The sequence below is a fragment of the Marmota marmota genome, unplaced genomic scaffold, assembly GCF_001458135.2.
Source record: "Marmota marmota marmota unplaced genomic scaffold, marMar, whole genome shotgun sequence".
Taxonomy (NCBI): domain Eukaryota; kingdom Metazoa; phylum Chordata; class Mammalia; order Rodentia; family Sciuridae; genus Marmota; species Marmota marmota.
Window position 1 is genome coordinate 10,479,435 of NW_026000057.1, and position 19,770 is coordinate 10,499,204.

Genomic DNA, 19,770 nt, shown 5'->3' on the forward strand with positions numbered 1-19,770 from the left:
CCGTCGCAGTGGCTTCTGCGGGAGGAGGGGAGACGACCGCTCGCTCCCCGGGGAGGCGAGGGTCGAGCCCTTCCCGGCCCCCTGTCCCCGCACTGCCAGCGCGCCCCTCTCCTGGGCTCCGGGGCCCCTGGCAGCGGCGGCAGAGCCCGGGCGGCCCTTGTGGGCGGTTATCAGTGCCGAGACGCGCTCCCGCCAGGCCCAGATAAGGACGTCGCTGGGGCTTGCGAGGCCCGGGGCCGCCCACTCGCGTTTCCTTCGCTGCCCCGGAGCCCTGCGCCCCCGGGATCCCGACGAGCGCGGCTAGGTGTCCTCTGCCAACCGGGGGTGTGCAGGGAGGTGACCCGAGCCATTGGCATTTTGGTGAGTGATTCGGGCAGGGGAGGGGGCGCCGGGTTGGAGACTGAGGAAGTGGTGAACCTCTCTCCAAGCAAAGACCTAGGAAACGTGTGTCCAGATTGACTTTGAGAAGTCGAGAAGTCGTGTTAATGTTCAAACATCTGTTTGCACAGAAATGACTCCTTGAGTTCGGCCGTCTGTGACCCCCTTTGCTGACCTAAAGTTGTCTTCCTGGAATCAGTAGCTAACGCTTCCTTCCCTCTCTCAAGAGCATCCTTTGGCACTCAAGTGCTCCCCCCCCTCCACCTCGGTTTTGGGACTGTAAGAGAAGAAACTGAAAGTGCACATTCAGAAAAGGCGTTCTTGTGCTCTGGGGTGTTGCTGTCAGGGCAGCTGTGAATGTTTATGTGATGCGAGGGATTACACACGCTGTCTTGGAAATGCCTTCTCTTTATTTCTTTCACTGCTGGCCCGAGTGCTAAATTGGACTTTCTAAGTGGGATCGGCTGTGTGGTTTCTCAGACTGACATTGCCTGCTTAGTAATTAAGAAAGGGTTTGAAAGACATGTCCTGGTGAAGGAGACTTCTTAAGGACGAAGTGCAGTGAGAACAAAAATTCTGCATTTTAGAATTATCTGAACTTTCCCCATCCTTTCTTCTCTCCCAGCTAAAATAGGTGTGCATTGTTCTCACCAAACCTGGCTCTCTCTGCCCAGGTTCATCTTCAGAAGCATGTGGGCCAGTCCTTCCTGCCCCCACATCATCTGTGACACAGGAGTGGAGGAGAAAGATTTTTCTGGCACTGGTTTTCCTTTTGATTATTGTTGGCCAAGGGGGTGAGTGTCAAGCTGAACAACAGTGCTGGCCTGACCCTCTTTCAGGAAAGGCACAGTGAGAGGAAGCCTCCATACTCTACTTTCTTCTCTCCTGCTCACTCCCTTCAAGAGAATGGAACCTCAGGATGTTTCTTAAGGACAGAGCAGTGCAGGCTTGTGCTAAAAAGCAGTTATGAGGCCACGGAGAGCTTCTCTGAAGACCCCTAGCAACATTCTCATTCTAAGCCTTTGCTTGCTGATTAAATGCTTCTGATTAAATTCATGATCATAGTATTGCCTTATTGAAATTTTACATGGTTAAAAGATGCTCAGCTGAACTACAGCCCTCCACCCCTGGAGCATCCATCACTTAAGCCCACCTCTGTTGGGTCATGGTTAGCATTCTATAGGACTTGAAAGCAAGTTATCAGCTTCAGAGCCTAATCATGACAGCTCTGCATTTGACTCAGGGCAGAGTCTTTGTCAGCATCAGCAACCATCCTCCCTGCTGCTGAGGTCCCCATACTGTAGGTGAGATGTTAAATACTAGCCTGTCTCTGCCTATCCTAGGGAGATTGATGGGATACTTGGCATGTCCCAGACAGAACCAGGTCTAATCCCATTGTCCCTACTGGCAGTTGCAAGATGTGAGAAACAGGTGGCGAGTGTCATCTGTCAGGGCTGTGGCTTCACCTGCATTTTCCAGGTGTACCTGAGAGTGTACACTGCATCTGTATTGTTCTTTGTGTATCCTTTCTCCTAACTCATGTGACTGCAAAAAGAGAATTCTGTCTGCACTCTCTTTGCCTACCACCTCTTTGACATTGGAAATACTGCCTGAGGGGAAAGCATTATTGAAGTTAACGGGTAGTAAAAGCATTAGCATCAAAAGCGTTAGCATCAGAGCTGATCATTACTGGTGAACTGATTCATGAGAAGCTGTTGGGGGGCTAGGACCCTTGTGTGTTACTCTGGGAAAAAATTAACCAGACAACTTATCAGAAACAATGTGATACATCTTCCTTTAACTTTTAAAAACAGCATTCTTTCCAGAGATGGGGCAGTAGTGTGAAGGGTGACAACTCTTAGCTAACAACATTTTTTTTTTTTTAATTTGGTACTTCCTCTGTGCAAAACACAATACTCAAAAGATGTGCACCTTTTTGCGCTTTGGTGTTAAAAGTGATGTTGTACAAACTTTGAGTGTATAGTGTTTCTCACTATCAGTATTTCTACATTTGCATGGGGGAGGTGTTAATGACATATGTGTACAGCACTGAATGACTTATTACTTTCTAGGTTGGAGATTTTTTTAACTTGTCACCTGGGGCTGGAACCTAGGGCCTGAAGGGTGCTAGGCAAGCACTCTACTACTGAATTGCTCCACAGCTATTACCATTCTTAGAGGAATAATATATAAATATGTCAGCATATCTGGAATTGGAGGTGAACTGGAGGATTTGCAGTTTTTCTATACATGAAATATTTTATGTACAGAAGTATTTTAAAATGCATAAGGATAAACTGCCAAAATTACCTGTGCAGTCTTGAAAAAAGAAGAGTTCAAATATAACTATAAACTGTAATTGACAATGAGTCATTGCTTTAGGGATGCCAGCTATGAAAACAGCCTAGTTATGCTCCTAATGATAATTATGAAAACTCCTTCTAAAAGCCAGTTGCTTCTCAAGTGAACTGTAAGTCAACTTGGATACATACTTTTCTTATTTAGAAGTTATCCAGGGCTGATAGCTGCATTATACTGTGAATGTACTTAATGCCACCAAATTTTATTAAAATGACTAAAATAGCTTTTTTAGAGTATTCTATGAATAGTTGGAAATCACATTTCCTACTTACATTATAAGAAATTTTCAAAACTTAAATTTTCAGGGGCCCTGGGGGTAGCTTGTGTTAGAGCCCATACTCAGCATACCTGAGTTCAATTCCCAGCATCCTTAAATACTCAAATGTTTCATAAAAATATTTGTTCTTGTAATGAAGAAATAATTTAATATGCAATCACTAAGTATTGAAAAAGAACAAATCTCATAAACCACAAACTTTGATAGACGAAAATGGGAATATTAAAAATATATTTTTTAGCAGCCAGAGATAACTTGGCATTTTATCTGTAAACCCCAAACATATTTCAAAGCCAATGGAATGCCTGTGAAAATAAAGGAAAATCATATATACATATGAGCAGCTTGTGATTGTTTTTAATAATAGCTGGCTGTGTGCCAGGCATCTTGGTAAGAACTGTGCATGTAGTAGCTCATTTCTTATACAAGCCAGTGAAACAGGTACATCCTCATTTTGTAGATAAAAGTGCTAAAATGTAGGTTAAGTAACCTATCTCTGCTCTGGTTGAGTATGTAGGAAGTAGCAGACCTGGGTTCTAGAGTCTCCTCTCTCACTTCCAAGCCAATCCTGACATATATGTGGCTGTACGTAAAACATCTCGTAATGTTTGATTAGTGTTATCACACAGTTTACCCCCGGGTAATCCAGCATTGTTTGACTAACTTGTGTTCATCAAGTCTGGGCTCCAACAACCGATGCTATAAAAGGATAATTGCACCCAGGAGCCCTGTGTGTAAGTTTGGCCCTTTGTGATCTGGAGGAGGCAGTCCCTTTCTCACACTCCCCATAGTTGGGGTGCTCTCTTGACACCTTGCACTTATTCCCTTCACCCACCCCCTACTCCATCACGCGCATCCTTGTATCAGAAGAACCGTAGTTGTTTTGACCCAGTTTCCGGTCAATAGCAACCCCAGAGCAAACATTTAAAGGTCCATAAGAACCCAGTAGAGTGAGTTATGTGGATAAGGGACACACATTTGGCAGATGGGATATGGACAGTATGCCCTTGTGTGTATCTCTTCTTTGCTAGTATCATGAAGCAGAACAGGTAGATGACACATTCTAATGGTTTCCACAGAGTGGCTTAACAAATGCAAGATGACAGCGTTGAAGGGGATGCTAGAGGTCATTTGACATATCCCCCTGATTTCACAAACAAGAACACTGAACTCTGGCCAGGTGGAGGGACCTGTCTGGTAATGTAAGCAGTCAGGCTTGCTTTAGACCCAGAATGTGCAATGCTCACGCCTGGCCTTCTTTTCTCTATCTGAGGGAAGGCCACATCACCCAGTGGAGCAGGAACATAGTGACCCTGACTCTGGGGAAATGAGCTAGGCCATTATTTCATCATCACCAACTGCCCCACCTGTTGTGTTCAAGGTGGAAGATGCCTTTTGGCCACTGATTGGTAGGAGACAGGTCCAGACTGGAAAAAGGCAGGGTCACTGCACACCTAATGCTTCAGCAATTTGGGCAGTTTCCCTAGGGGTTGGGTATCCATTGCCCAAAAGAGAATGAACTAGTTGGTGAACAAGTAGTGATTCACAGAGCGAGCAGTACTTGCTGAACCTATAGGAGGCTCTCAATAAACATACGCTGTATTGATTAATGGAAGGTTTCCAAATTGGACTCACTGATGCTACTTTGGCAGTGTTTCCTGGTTCAATTTGGTTCACTTTCAGAGAAGTATTAGTTCCTCTTAATGCCCCTTGGGATATCTTCCTTGACGTGAATGCCCACCCATGTAGGAGGACTGGTTCTGGCCTCTGCGGGGGATAACTGGTATGAAAGCATTTGCCAGCGCAGATTTTAAACTTGCTTTATCTTGGCAGGTTTGGAAGATGACACGCCGCACACTTGCCTCTTTTCCTGGCCGCCAACTTGCTGGCAAAAAAGCATGACACAAGGTTGATGTTTGTGTCTGCTTCTCCAAGGTCAAGGAATTATCTCCTTAGAAGGCAACAGTACTATGCATGTTATGAATTGTGTCTCCCTGGCCAGTGATAAAGAAAATGGGAATATTGCCACGGCAGCTGGATTCATGATTGGGCAGGAGTCATCCCCAGCATCTCCTCCACCTCCTCCTCCACCCCCTCCGCCTCCACCATGTCTGTACTCAGGGGAAGGACTTTCCCCCTCGCCGACTCCTCCCCCACCGCCTCCGCTCCCTGGGGGCCCTCCTGGCCCCCCTCCCCCTCCAGGACCACCCCCCACTTCTCACATGAATGGCTACAGTTCCCTGGGTAAGAAGAGGATGAGAAGCTTTTTTTGGAAAACCATTCCAGAGGAGCAAGTTCGTGGCAAGACCAACATCTGGACCTTGGCCGCCAGGCAGCAGCACCACTACCAGATTGATGCCAGGACGATCGAGGAGCTCTTTGGGCAGCAGGAAGACACCACCAAGTCTTGCCTCCCCAGGAGAGGAGGACCTTTAAATTCATCCTTCAGGGACGCTCGGGAAGAGGTAAGAATGGGAGGGGGCAGTCCTCCACATGCCCAGTTGGTTTGCATTCAAGATATGATTCCTGCGTGTTTCAAACAGTTGCCAAATGTCACTAAGAAGTAAGAGAAGGCAAGGGGATGTGGCCTGGAGATGATGGAGAGAGCCTCATATGAGGACTCTGAGCCAGTAGTGGAAAAGTGTTGAGAGCGTGCATGCTGCGTCCTCCCAGACATCCCTGGGGACTGTGACCTCATGCAGAGAGCATGCTAGTTAGGGGCCTTGGTCTCTGGCCTCTGAGCACTGCCCTGTCTCTAGCACATCTGGGATGGTTTCCTGGGTGGAGAAGTTCTGCCGGAGTCCAGGATTGTTAGTCTTCATTGAAACAAAAAAAATGGGCTCCTGAACTTGGTTATCTGGGATGAACTGGATCAAGAGCCTTTTGTTAAATGACACTAACTGCTAGCATTTTACCCTGATTTTCCTCTGCAGTTTCCCTCAACACGTGGTTTGGGATGGCCATTATTCCTCAAATATCGGAATTAAATTCTGACCATTGTGGAAGAGAGATTTCCAGAGAGCCAAAGCATAAAGCTCTTTTCGGGTAGATTTTGTAAAAAAGTGTATTTCCAGTTCACACTCAATGCCTTACTTTGAGAGGAAATAAAAGCTATTAAATTATAAGATATTAACTCACCGCCATTCAGTATAGAAACTCAACCAAAAATTATATTTGTCAGTACTCTCAGTTTAGAAACAAGAAAGCCAATCCCTTTCTTTGCTAGGAGAAATTAGAAAGTCAGAGACTAAAAGGAAAGAAGGCTTTGAAGGAAGGAAGGAGCCAGTGGAGGGAGAGGGAGAAAAGGAAAGGGGAGAGAGAGGCAACATAACATAAATCCTTCATTGTTTAATCTGTTGTAAAGGAGCAGAGAAAAATAGGTCAGCGATGGAGGTGACTAGATAAGAGAGTGGGCAGGGCCCCATGAAGCATTCCCTCTATGCATTATTGAATTCTTGAGCCAACACTATTGGCCTCTTTTCTCTTTCTGGCTCAGGAGCATAACTCCTCCTTTTGGCTCACTGGGGGGCCCTGAAAGCTGGTTGCATGATCCCCTGTTGAGGTCTCCAAGAGTTGGTTTATTATGGAAGGCTGGGAACGCTGGGATTAGGAGCTTTAGGTGTAAAATGAACTGGAGAAGGAACTCATCAGGAGAACCCCGGTGCCAGCAGTGCTTCCTGCCTCTTCCTCTTATGCAAAGTCCCTTTATTTGTTAAAGTATCCTTTCAGCATTGAAAGGAGCAAGAAGTCACTTCCTTAGTACCCTGGCCTTTGCCCCAGCCCCAACAGAGGTTCTTTATTGTAAGTGGTCCTGGCTGTCCTTGCTGAGATCCACGATCATGAAGTAGCCACTGGAGGGCTGCGTGTGGAGATGGGATGTGTCTCAGTTAAGAGCCTGGACGCCAGGGTTTAGCGCCAGGTCCCTGGGGAGGAGCCACCCCAGGGCAGCTGGCCCTTTGTGGACTGCAGCATTTCAAGGCCCTCCAGGGAGGGGAACGTGCTGCTTTATGTTTGTGAATTGAAGAGAGATTGAGAACAGCTGAGAGGGGGAGGAAAGAGACACAGGTGCGGATCCTTCCCCAGCTGTGGCAGGAGCAGAATCGGCCATTTCCAGGCCAGATCCTAAAATTCAGGCAAAAACATTTTTCTCTTTGCTTACCTCCACACCTGGACCCTGTGTACATTTTTACTTTTCTTTTTTTTTAAGCCCCATTTCTTTCTTGACCTTCTGTTTTTAAAAATGGTTTTATAAATAGTTTAATTTTAATTTAATTTTATTTATCTATTTTGGTGGTCCTGCAGTTCAAACCCAGGGCCTTCCTTACACATGCTAGGCAAGTGCCCTGCCGCTGAGCTACAGCACCAGCCCTAAAATATTTTTAATTGCAAAACACATCGAAGCTTTGCCGCCTTAACCATTGTAAGCATATAGTTAAGTGGCCTTAAGGACATCCACACTATTGTGTGTCCCTCACCATCATCCGTCTCTGGTGTTATTTCAACTTGCAAAGCTGAAACTCTGACCTGTCAGCAGCTTCCCAGGTCCGCCTTGCGCTCCCTCTTGGCAACTCCACTCCGCTGTCTCTGAGTTTGACTCCCCTCAGGACCTCATTTAGTGTCATCTTTTTGTAATTGCCTTCTTTCACTTAGCACGATGTCCTCAAGTTTCATCCATGTTGTTACATTTTTCAGAATTTTAAGGCCAAATAACATTTCATTGTACGCCTGTACCTTTCTTGATCCATTCATCCATTGGTGGGTAATTGGGTTGCTTCTGCCTTGTGTGAATAACACTGAAGTACATACAGGTATGTGATCTGTATTTTTTTTTTTTTTTTTTGGTTGGGGGATTGAACCCAGGGGTGCTTAACCAGGCTGAGCCACATCCTCAGCCCTTTAAAAATATATATATTTTATTAGAGACAGGGTCTCGCTGAGTTGCTTAGGGCCTTGCTAGATTGCTGAGACTGACTTAGAACTCATGATCCTCCTGCCTGAGCCACCTGAGCTGTTGGGACTACAGGCGTGTGCCACTGCACCCAGCAAGATCTGTACTTGCAACACTTGTTGGTCTTACTCTGAGCGGCAGCAGACCATAAAGGAAAATTAAATCAGCATGACTGAGTATCACAAGATAATCTTAACTCCTCAGCTCTTTAGTGTGCAGGTATAAGTAGTTTAGATTGACCTATTTAAGTTCATGCTAGGTAACATTGGCACTTGAAGGATATCCAGCATGATTTTCTATTTTTCGTGTTTTCTCCAATACAGCCAGAAGTATTAGAGATACTTTTTACAGTGAAAGAACAGGATGCATGTTATTTTTCTCATTAGATTTTCTTCTAGAGAAGTTATAACTCAACAGAGTTGTAATCTGACATCAGATCAGCAATAAACCTTCCAACTCACCCTGCAGTGAGTGGAGTCCAGGGTCAAAAGTAACAGTCCTCACCCTCCGTCCGGGCAAACAGGAGAACATTGAACAGCATGTTCAGCAGAGGACGGGTCCCGAGCTTAGGATCAAGGCATCAACACGTTTCAACACAGGCCGTAATTCTTGAGGTTCAGACGTGCAGAGGATCAGATTATGTCCCCTCGCAGGGTAATGACCTCCCACAGAAACAGCTGACATTATGCAATTGGCTTATACTTTAAAGGGTTTCTAAAGCATTACAAATAAGTTCCATTCCATCCCAGAAGGAGATTTTGCTGGAAGACAGGGAAGATTTGGGTTTGGGAATGGCTGAACATAGAACTACACTTACAGTAGCAAATTAGAACATTTAATAGGGGGAAGAAGGTTATGAAATAGTTCCATCCTTGTATCTTTGTTACCTAAAAATTAACCTGAGACCGATTACAGATGTGATGGTACAATGGTAATTAAACTGTAATAAAGTAATTGAAGATAACACAGATATATTACTGGGGATCATAATAAAAGGTCTCAGACTCACCTTTTTTTCAGAGTTTGCTGATCTTATCCCATGAGAAGTTGCCAGATTCCTGTCCATCTGTCACAGATGTCCCTTGGTTGGTCCCCTTAATAGCATTGTGTCTCCCTCTGCAAGTTGACCACCTCTTAAGGATATATGTCTTGGCCAGTTAGCATCCTCCAAAGGAAACAAAAGGTAGTGGAATAGTCAGCTGGACCAAGGGAGCAGACACACTTCTGAGGTGACAGCAGATGAAAATGAGGATTCCCCAAGAAAAAGCAAATATTGAGAAACCTGCTGTCATTCACTTGTGATGTCAGGAGCATGACACTGAACGTACGAGGACCATATAGAAAATAATAAAATCTCCAGCTGGAAAAAGAGAAGAGGAGGAGGGAAGGACAGAAGGATGATTGCTTTCTGTAAATTTACAAGCAGTGACGTTTTATTCTCCTACACTGCGATTCAGGGATCCGTCATTCCTCCTCAACTGCTGTGATGATCCCTCTGTGTTCTGAAGTTCTGGGATCTGCTCTCAACCAGAACTGGAGAATGACATAGACTATTCAAAATTTTTATTATTTTTTAATGTGCTTCAACGGGGGTTTCAATTTGTCTCCTAAAGTAGGATGAGCAACTGTTTCTAGTTGACAGCCATCCACAAAGAAAATAAAAAACTGCCGGGAGCAGTGGTATACGCCTGTAATCCCAGCGGCTCAGGAGGCTGAGGCAGGAGGATTATGAGTTCAAAGCCAGCCTCAGCAATGGCGAGGCGCTAAGCATCTCAGTGAGACCCTTTTTCTAATAAAATACAGAATTGGGCTGGGGATGTGGCTCAGTGGTTGAGTGCCCCTAAGTTCAATTCCTGGTATAAAAATAAGAAAGAAAAGAAAAAACCATCAAAGACCAAATGCTAGTTCTATATCTGGATAGAGGAAAACTTTTTTTAAAAGTTTTTGCCTTACAGAATTTGAAGTGGCCACTATTTAGTGTTAGGATAAGGGAGCCACCTTTGAATTATTGAAACAGAAGTAATTTTATAAGTTTCTTTTTCTACCTTGAGGGCATTATGCTGAGTGAAATAAGTTAGTCATAAAAGGACAAAGTATAGCTGGGCGCTGTGGCACACACCTGTAATCCCAGCGGCTCGAGAGGCTGAGTGAGGCAGGAGGATGATGAGTTCAAAGCCAGCCTCAGCAAAAGTGAAGCACTAAATAACTCAGTGAGACCCCATCTCTAAATAAAATACAAACTAGGGCTGGGGATGTGGCTCAGTGGTGGTCGAGTTCCCTTGAGTTCAATCCCGGTACCAAAAAAAAAAAAAAAGGCAAAGTATGATTCTGCATATAAGAGGCACCTAGAGTACTCAGACTCAGATTGAAAAGAGAGGGGCTGGGGCGGGGAATGGGGAGTAAATTTTTAATGGGCACAGAGCTTCAGTTTTGCAAGATGAGAAATTTCTGGATATGGATGTTGGTCATGGTTGCACAAGGTGGGGGTACTTAATAGCACTTAAAATTGAACACTTAATTGGTTGCAATAGCTGGGTGCAGTGGTGCACCCTGTAATCCCAGCAATTCAGGAAGCTGAGGCAGGAGAAGCACAAATTTGAGGCCAGCCCCAACAACTTTGCAAAGCCCTAAGCAAGTTAACAAGAACCTGTTTCTATAGAAAGAAAGGAAAGAAAAAGAGTCGGGGGGAGAGGGAGGGTGGGCAGGCTGGGATGTGGATCAGTGGTCAAGTGCCCCTGGGTTCAATACCCAGTACAAAAAAAAAGTTCTCAATAGAGAATGTTATTTGTCGTTTACTTCAACTTAAACATGTTCCTCTTCCTGTGGAGGATCTGGGAGACAGATTTTGCAATGGATTGATGGCAGGTGAAGCTGCAAGAATGGCAGCAGAAGAAACCAGGTGATCTCATTCCAAAGCTTTAGCAAGAGGTGGAATGAAGCCACTCACAGACAGCATACACCCTGCCCTGCACAGCATGCGCTGCTCACTCAGTGCCTCAGAGGACGTCCCACAACCCGGGCCATCTGGTAGTTTCAGGGGCACTGTTACTGAAAGCCAGGTCCCCTTCACAGTCTAGTGGGAGATCCTTGAAGTGAGCAGGGGGCACTTGCCGGGTTCTCACTCTTCTGCAGGGAGAGCTGATGGACTCTGTTGTGCATCTCCTGAACCTGCTGGTGCAGCATTGACTTCTGGGGCCATCAGCCCCGTCTACACGCCCTGGTGTGTCCAGAAGAGTAGATTATGAGTCAGTTGGAGCTGGTGGGAGGGATGGGCAACAGTGCCCTTGGCTGAGTTGCCTCATCCCTATTTGGGGGCAATTTGTACAGCCAACAAGGTGGGATCCCAGGTACAGATTCCACTCTCTGAACGATTCCAAAACGTCATCACCCAATCCCAAATGGATTCATTGCTGAATGGCCCAGCTCTGAAACAGCCAGTGTTTGGGGAGTGAGATAAGCTGATTTACACGTGGTGTGGCGTGATAACTGTCTTTAAGGACTTTTAACAAACACTTTTACAACAGTGCTTAGAAGGCTGGAGTGATAACGTAGGAGAAAGAGACTTCTCAGGCACTAGGCAAACCTGAGGATGCCTGGAGAGAGCAGGACTGTCCCGGGATGTTATCAGTTGTCTCATTCTCACACAAGGCTTTGTTTTCTCTGTAAGGTACTCGGTCAAGGCCAGCCTGGGTTTTTCCTTAGGAACTGGTGACCGGTTCCTGAAACACAGCCAGCTCTGTGGAGTCAACTGCTCCTCCAAGCCGTGGCTACCCTGGGTGGAGCATGGTGGGCTGCGCCCCTGGAGGCTGTCTTACCTGCTGAGAATGTGTATCTCAGCATTCCCACAGATACAACTCTGGGGTCACCAGGGGACTTCGCCAGGCACCGTGGATGGCAGATTTCTACAAATTTGCCCCCATTTCTGTGGAAACCTTCCCATTGGGACTGGGACTATGTAGGAAGCCCACTGGTACTAAAACAGAAACTACAGTGAAAAGGAATCGGAGAGACCCAGGCTAGCACTTCTATGCCAGTACTGCTTTAGGGAAGTTATAAAATGTTATCTCTGAGGCTCAGTTTCCTTATCTGTCAAATAGGGATAATACGAGTAATTTTCTCCATCGCTTTTCCAGCAACAATGGTTATGGACCTAAGCCAACTGTACAGAGCCCAGAGTGTTGAGGGGCGGACAGGATGAGGGTGGGGCTTGGAGCCGTGGGGGTGGGAGGATGCTTAAGGCAAGGGTTAAATATAGCAGGAGGCATTGATTTCATTAGAGAAATATAAAACGAGTTTCTCTCCATTGTAGGTAGAAGTGAATGCATAGAAGTTTTTCAGATGTGTGTATAATTATATCAATATGCATGCTCATACTTGTGATCTTTCAATTTATGACCTACAGTAAAAGCATAATTTTCTGTTTTTGTAAATTGAAATTCCTCTCTTTGGTACCAACTTTCCTCCTTAAAGCTTGTTAAGTCTGACAGGAAAAATTCTCCCCCTTTCCGTCCTCTCCCTTCACACTGAACTTGGACTGCGATCCCTGGGTAGGATTCCAGGCAGTCTGTCCTTTTAACTTAGGAGTTTATTTTATGGCTGGCAGGTGATCATGTTAACACGAAATAAACTCCTAGGTTGGTAAATAATGTGATTGTTTAAGATTAGTCTTCAAAAGAAGGCACCCATACTCATGTAAAAATTTAACCTTATAGCCAGGAAGTGACATTAACGTAGGTTAACAGTCTCCAGTCTCGCTGTTGCTTATAAACTTAGAAGCAGACCCAGAGATTTAGTCTGAAACCTGATTCTCTTTTGTTCACAATGAATCACATACATTTGGAAAGGAAGAGGATTATAACAACATTCCTATTTTAACTAGTCTCCCTCTACCAAAAAACAAATGGAAAAAATTGTCATCATTGTAGATTATCTTTCCTCCATGCATTTACCTCCAGAGATAGAAATAGGTTCAGTATTCAGCAACCAAAAAGAAGAAAAAAAAAGATTCTAATTTCTAGTCTGATAACATCCTACCATATTATTAATTTTGAACAGTTTAAATATTGCAGCCTAAATCTGATACATTAGAATAGCTTTATCGTATTTTATTTATATCAAAAGGTACCCTACCTTGTGAGATATGTCATATATTAAAAACTATGTAATATTAAAATCATTATTATATTTTAAAAATATATGGTAGAAAGTTTGGAGAGATGATAATATCAATAATATATTCATAAAATTATTAAGTTTATTAATCACTAGATTGATGAGTTGGTAATTATTCTTTTATTAGTATTGTATCTTGATAGGGTTTGATTCTCTTCTTTCCTCTTTTTATTTGTACTTTAATAATCTTCTGTGTCTCTATCTTTTTTCCAGATTACCATCTTAGATGCAAAACGGAACATGAACATTGGGATATTTCTTAAGCAATTTAAGAAGTAAGATTTCTTTGCACACATTCAAGCTTTAGTCATCTGTATCCAGGCTGTCACATCAAAGTCTGTGGGTGTGACCCAGCTGAAGTTCAACTTCTAATATGAGTGAAAGACATTCCTCACACCTTCTGGTCCTTTTTAGACGCAATGCTTGATGAGCCCGCTAGTGTCTGTCAAAGCGTAATCTAGTTGCTTGAAGTAAGGAGAATTGCCAGGACTGACCGTTCAGGCCAGTTGTGTCATGGAAGTTCTAGATTCATCTTTAGTGTTGCTCCTTCAGTGGAGACTGGACTGAGGAGGCAAATTGCTGTTGCACTCCCAAGGAGGGGGCTCTGTAGGAATTCTGGGGAAGCCAAAGGGGATTGTTTTACTTCCCCCAAAGACAACTCCAGGAACCTGGGAGGGAGCTGGGATGGGAAGGAGGGTGGAGGCGATGTGTTTTAATTTCCACAGGCCTGTTCCCTCTTGACACTCCAAGCACGTGACATGGAATGTGATTCATTATCTTTTCAAGGTCTCCTCAGTCCATTGTGGAAGATATTCATCAAGGAAAGAGTGAGCATTACGGATCAGAGACGTTGCGAGAATTTCTGAAGCTTTTGCCAGAGTTGGAAGAGGTAAGGAATTTAGCGTGTGTTTTGGGTGTGAAGAATGACGAGAAAATCTTGGCATTTCTGCGTGTGTCAGAACTCACACCTCTTCTGCCCAGAGCCAGAGTTTTCCCCCATAAATATAAAAGGTGACCCAATAGAAACAGCCAGACTTACAGAGACAGAGTCTCTTGGTTCAGATCAAGCCATACCTTATGGAGAACCTTGGGCAAGGTCCATAACTCCTGTAAAACGAGGATAATGACCCTTACCTCATTGGGCTGCCGAGATGACTAAACCCAGCTTGGTACTTGGCACCTGGGAGCTCAGTAAATTTTTGAGTTTTCTTTTCCATCGTCTAAAGATGACCTTTGCCTAGGGTGAACCTGGGTTATTTTATAATACATAGACTTTTTCAAAAGAGAAAAGGAAACAATCATTTTTGGAAGATGCTCTGTAATTAGGAGAGCTGTGTGAACTGTTAGTACATCATGTCTACCTAATTTAGTGAAAAGTAGAAATTGCTGTGGTAGCTAAAAGTACCATAATATAAAGGTAATTTATTTTGTTTGGATCAAATTAACTTAATTATTGAGTGGGTAGGTGCTTGATAGGAAGAAACAGAATAATTTTATATATAAAACCTTCCAAAATTGTGATGACATTTTCTTTTATTTTTGATGAAAAATTCAATAGGAAATTACACATGAGCTCATAAACATTTAAATAAAACAGCATAGAATCTGACAAATATATTTTCTATGTAAGTAAAAATAAAGGGTGATGTTTTTTATAAGGAAAAGAGATGACTTTTGTATAAATTATTCTTTTCACCCAGACTGCTGGGTCCCCCTTCCTCACCCCAACTCCTTTTCCCAGACATAATTTATGGAGCTTGACTTTTAATGTCATTAATAACAAGAAAAGAGATAAAACTGTGCTTTTTCTTTTACATTGGTTGATGTTCAGTTAATGCCAAGTGTAGATTAGTGGGTAACCAGATTCTAGTTTTATCTGGGTATCTCTAATAATCTGAGGCTCACTCTTTACCTCAAGTTTTTTGTTTGCAAATTAAGTATAATTAACCTAACTCCAGATTAATTCATGGCACACTCAACAGTCCTTAATCTCTCTCTCTCTCTCTCTTTCTTTCTTTCTTTCTTTTTTTTTTTTTTTTGGTAATTCTTTGTTAGGTGTTTGATAGGAAGAAACAGAATAATTTTGTAAAACCTTCCAAATCCGTGATGATATTTTCCTTTATTTTTGATGAAAAATAGAACTTAATTAATGTGAATTTTAAGATGATCTATTTGCTTTCCAGCCAGAGATGCAGCTCAGGGGTAGAGCACTTGCTTAGCATGCAGAAGGCCCTGAATTTGATCCCAAGTACTGCAAAAAAAAAAAAAAAAAAAGCAAAACAAAAAGAGATTTATTTGCTTTCGAAATATTATTCCTGCTTGGGCTTTTTCCCTGACTCCTCCTTAGGACTGCTTTCTATACCCCCTCCTAACTGACCTCATCGGTTTTTGGTTTTGTTTTTTTTAAGCAAAAATCAAATTTGACAGTGCCTGTGAAACGCTCTAAATGTCTAACTAAATGATTAAGTTGGGCGTGAGGGAGGGTGCCGCCTTCGTGCCACGAAGAGGTGGGAGGTGGAACCTGATTTTAGTTAACATCTTCATCTCTCTTTTAAAATTCAAAAAGTGATTAGAAAATGCAAAGGGGTTTTTCAAAGAAGCAGATGAGCTGTCAAACCCCTCGCATTTTTAAAGAACTCTTTTTAAAACTTTGAGAAAATAATTTTTTAGTTGAATGTAGGATCTAATTAGAAAGGAAGGATGTTAAGGGCCAGATGAGGAAAACCCACCCCAGGTCTGCCAGAGTCCCCCAGGCCCTCTTGCCCTGACACTTAGCCAACTGAAGTAGGACGCTGGCCTGGGCTCCCCAGCCATCTTTGCAGCCAAGGGACCAGACCTCAGCTGGCTCCCCCCACCCTCCTGCTGCAGGGCCACCCTCAGTCCCACTTCTTGTTTATATCACTGACTCTTGGCTTGGCTCACCACACCCTCCACACTCAGCTGGGAGCTTCCTCCCCACCCTGACAGTCCCCAGGACGCCCCTCCCTAAACACTCTGGGATCTGTGCTGTCAGAGAAAGCTGAAGCCACCCTGTGACTGATGCCCCCACCAAGGACAAATTGCCTTGGTACAAACACTCTGTGGCCCTGGCACCACCCAGACTCAGAGCCAAGTCTTTGGTCCCCTGGATGTTGGAGGATGAGGACGAGGCCAGGGAAGAGGCAAGGCTGAGCAAAGGAGGTTTAGGAATGTGGCAGAAATATGCTTATAAATGCATAAGTGTGTGTGTAACCACATTTAGTAAGGCTGCAGTGTGTCGTTCTGGGCTCATTTTCAGCACTAATAGGACTGAACCTTTAGTGAATGTCCTGTGTGCCAGGCACAGGCACAGCAAAATTATTAGAGACAGAGTCTCACTAAGTTGCTTAGAGCCTCGCTAAGTTACTGAGGCTGGCTTTGATCCTCCTGCCTCAGCCTCCCAACCCCCCATGTATCACCACGCCCGGCTCAGACATAGCAAAATGAAATGAAGTGGCAGTGTATTTAAAGTGCTCAGCTCAGCCCGGTACCTGGCACACACAGGAGGTCAATCAATTATAGTTGTGATTATTTTATATATCTTTTCATTTAAATCTTACAGTGACATTTTAACAGACTCCTTCCTCATTTTACAAACCAGGGCTCTCACAGGCTAGCCGGTGTCCCATGACTGCTAGGCCCTAGAGGAGGGGTGCACTTAAACCCTGATCCCTCTGGCCCTGCAGCAGTTCTTTCTGCGGCCCTCCACCACCTCCCTTGAGGAAGGAAGGGCAAAGGTTGTCAAAGCTGTGCCTTGCACCCTGTGGCCTCCCAGCCTCTTCATCACCTGCTGTCACAGAGCCCTGGTGTGAGTGTCATTCTAATAATGCTATAATCTTATCAGCAGACTGGAAATTATGAGTGGAAACAGCCCTTTTCTCTCCTGCCTTCTCAGCGGAGGAGCCAGCCAGCCAAGCCAAGGTTAATTTGTTGTCAGGAATTTCTCTGCCCTTCACAAATCTTTTCTCTGACGTGTTTGTTCATCTTTCCTCCAGTGTGTGGTTAACACTTGCAGAGCAAGGTGGGTCCAGGAGTGAACGCACCCTCGGGCTCTGCTCCAGCTGTGCCCGTGCCCCAGAGGGGGTGGGGGAAGGCATGGGGCACCCCTACTGGGCCTGGCGAGCCCTTCCTCTGCCAAGGGGCTAATGCCCCATCCGCCAACTCAGTGTCAGGGTCCAGGGCTGGAAGGTGCTGGAAACTTTCTGTGTTCTCTGGGAGATGCTGAGTGGCCTCCTCTGGTCTCCCCCACCCGGCCCCCCCTCCCAGTGCCAGGGATAGAACCCAGGGCCTTGCTCTTGCCAAGCACGTGCTTTCCCACTGAGCTACACCCCAGCGCCTGGATGTGTTCATTTGCTCTTTCTTTATTACTTTGCTGCTGTTAGGAGGGGATGGCAGGGAGGAAGTGGAGGGTCTTCTGTCAGGTGGGTGCGTTTGTGGGGAGTCCTGCCACTTCAAGCTTGAGACCATAAGGAGCGTGCTCTTGCTAATAGGACAGAAACTGGGTCCTAATGAGAGTCTCTTGGCCCAGCCAACAAAATTATGCCTAACAGTGTTTAATAAATGCTTTTTGATAATGATGAGAATGCATAATAATTATAGGGTTTGTTCACCTCTCTTACTTCCCTACCGTTGGGAAGGTGCAGTAATCCCTTTAATGAACATAAATCTCTTTTTGAAATAGAACGAGGGACTGTACACCTGGCACAAATAAGACTGTCTTTCCATCACCATTCTCTTGAAATCTATAAACATTTTAGCCTTTGACATGAGTAATGGGGATTCCTCATTGCTCAGATACAGTTTAGCACATGTTTAATGGAAGTATTTACCAAGTTTACTTAGCATGACCTGTTCTTACACTTCAGACTAAAATCTGCCATTATTTCCAGAAGCTTCGTACGTGCTGCATATAGGATCTTTGCAAAAGGCACAGCCTCCTTCTGCCCCTGGCCATATATAGCAATTTGTTAGACTCTGTTTCAGAAGGGATCAGAATTCATCCTAGGGATTTCTTAGTTCAGAAACCAGCCACAGATTTGGTTTAGCTAAACCAGAAGTGCCTGTGCCCTCACATTCGTGAAGGCTAAAAATGGTAAATTCACTTTGTAGCTCTGTTGGTAAGGCAGATGCAGTTTTACAAATGGGTATTTTCTACTCATTGGAAAAAAAAAAAAGCGAGGTGTAGTGGGTGGTACATGCCTGTAATCCCAGCAGTTTAGGAACTTGAGGCAGGAGGACCTCAGGTCCAAGGCCAGCCTGGGCAACTTGGGGAAACCTATTCTCAAAGTGAAATAAAAAGAGCTGGGGATGTAGCTCAGTAGTAAAGTGCTCCTGGGTTCAGTCCCTAGTACTACAAAAATACATAAATAATAAAAATAAATCAAGGTGGAGGGTGCAGCTCAGTGAAAAAGCATTTGCATAGCATTCGTGAGGCCTTGGGATCCCCTGTACCACTAAAAAAAAAAAAAAGGAAAAGAAAAAGAAGTCTTAAGAATCAGACATAACACTAGGATGTGACTTTGCACTGTTACATTTTATATTTTCAAATGATTAAAGTAGATGTTTCAGTTTGTAGATCTTTGAAGATACTTTTTTTTTTTTTTTTGATACCAAGGGTTGAACCCAGGGATGCTCAACCACTGAGCTATATCCCCAGCCCTTTTTGTTTTTTTTATTTTGAGACAGGGTCTCACTAAGTTACAAAGTCTAGCCTTGAACTTGCAATCCTCCTGCGTCTCTAGGATTATATGTATGCACCACTGTGCCTGGTTTGAAAAATACTTGTTTGTTTTTGAATGTCGTATTTTTCTATTTTTTGAAAGGACTTAAAATCATATTATTAATCATAATTCAGGGAATGGAAGAGAGTAAGCTTTATAAGGAATAATAGGGCTGAGGGTGTAGTTTCTTGGTAAGAAAGTGTGATTAGTATGCACAAGGTCCTGGGTTCAATCCAGCACAAAAAAAAAAAAAAAAAAAGAATTTTAAAGTAGTAGGTACTTACAGGCAACAGGTACCTACAAAGACAGACTGTATACTTCACCAAGTAAGAGTACTAAGGTACTACTTACCATAAAGAATTTTGTTGGAAGGCTCTATTAACAGTGGCCTTAGAAGTGGTTTTACTGTTGGCTCAATCAGTTTTCTGTTTGGGGAAGGCATGATTTTTCTCTGTGATGTATTTGGAGAACTTTCTCTTTGCTTACACCTCCTCCTGCTAGCTGTTGGGCTATATACCTATGTCAGAACTCCTCTTCTTTGTTTTATTATGGTGGAAGGAATATTTGTGTGTTTAAAATTTTCATTTAGCATGATTTTTTATAAGAGCAATGCATATATATTTTGGGTAATAAAAATGAGTAGCAGAAGAAAGTGGCATTCACCTGGGGGCTGCTGCTTAGTGTATGAGGGGCTTTCATCTTTTTCCTGTGTGGGTAGTAGGTGTGTGCATGGGAAGTTGGGGGTCATGGATACCCTTTTTAAAATTTATTGAAATGGAAATGCTACGGTGCATACTGGACTTTTCATAGGGGGAAATCTTTTTTAAATATTTTGTTTTATTTTTGACTAAGATGTGTTAGTTATACGTATTAGTGGTGTTCAGTGTGATATGTGT

General features: G+C 43.9%; 1 protein-coding gene across 1 annotated transcript in view; it reads left to right on the forward strand.

Moving 5' to 3' along the window:
* The window catches only part of Fhdc1 (FH2 domain containing 1), a 36,936-nt gene that overhangs the window by 161 nt on the left and 17,005 nt on the right, over window positions 1-19,770 (forward strand). The window contains exons 2-4 of the mRNA XM_015484357.2: window positions 4,850-5,481; window positions 13,350-13,411; window positions 13,923-14,025. Of these exons, the coding sequence (XP_015339843.1) occupies window positions 4,987-5,481; window positions 13,350-13,411; window positions 13,923-14,025 (660 nt within the window). The 5' untranslated portion in view covers window positions 4,850-4,986. The remainder of the gene's footprint in view (window positions 1-4,849; window positions 5,482-13,349; window positions 13,412-13,922; window positions 14,026-19,770) is intronic.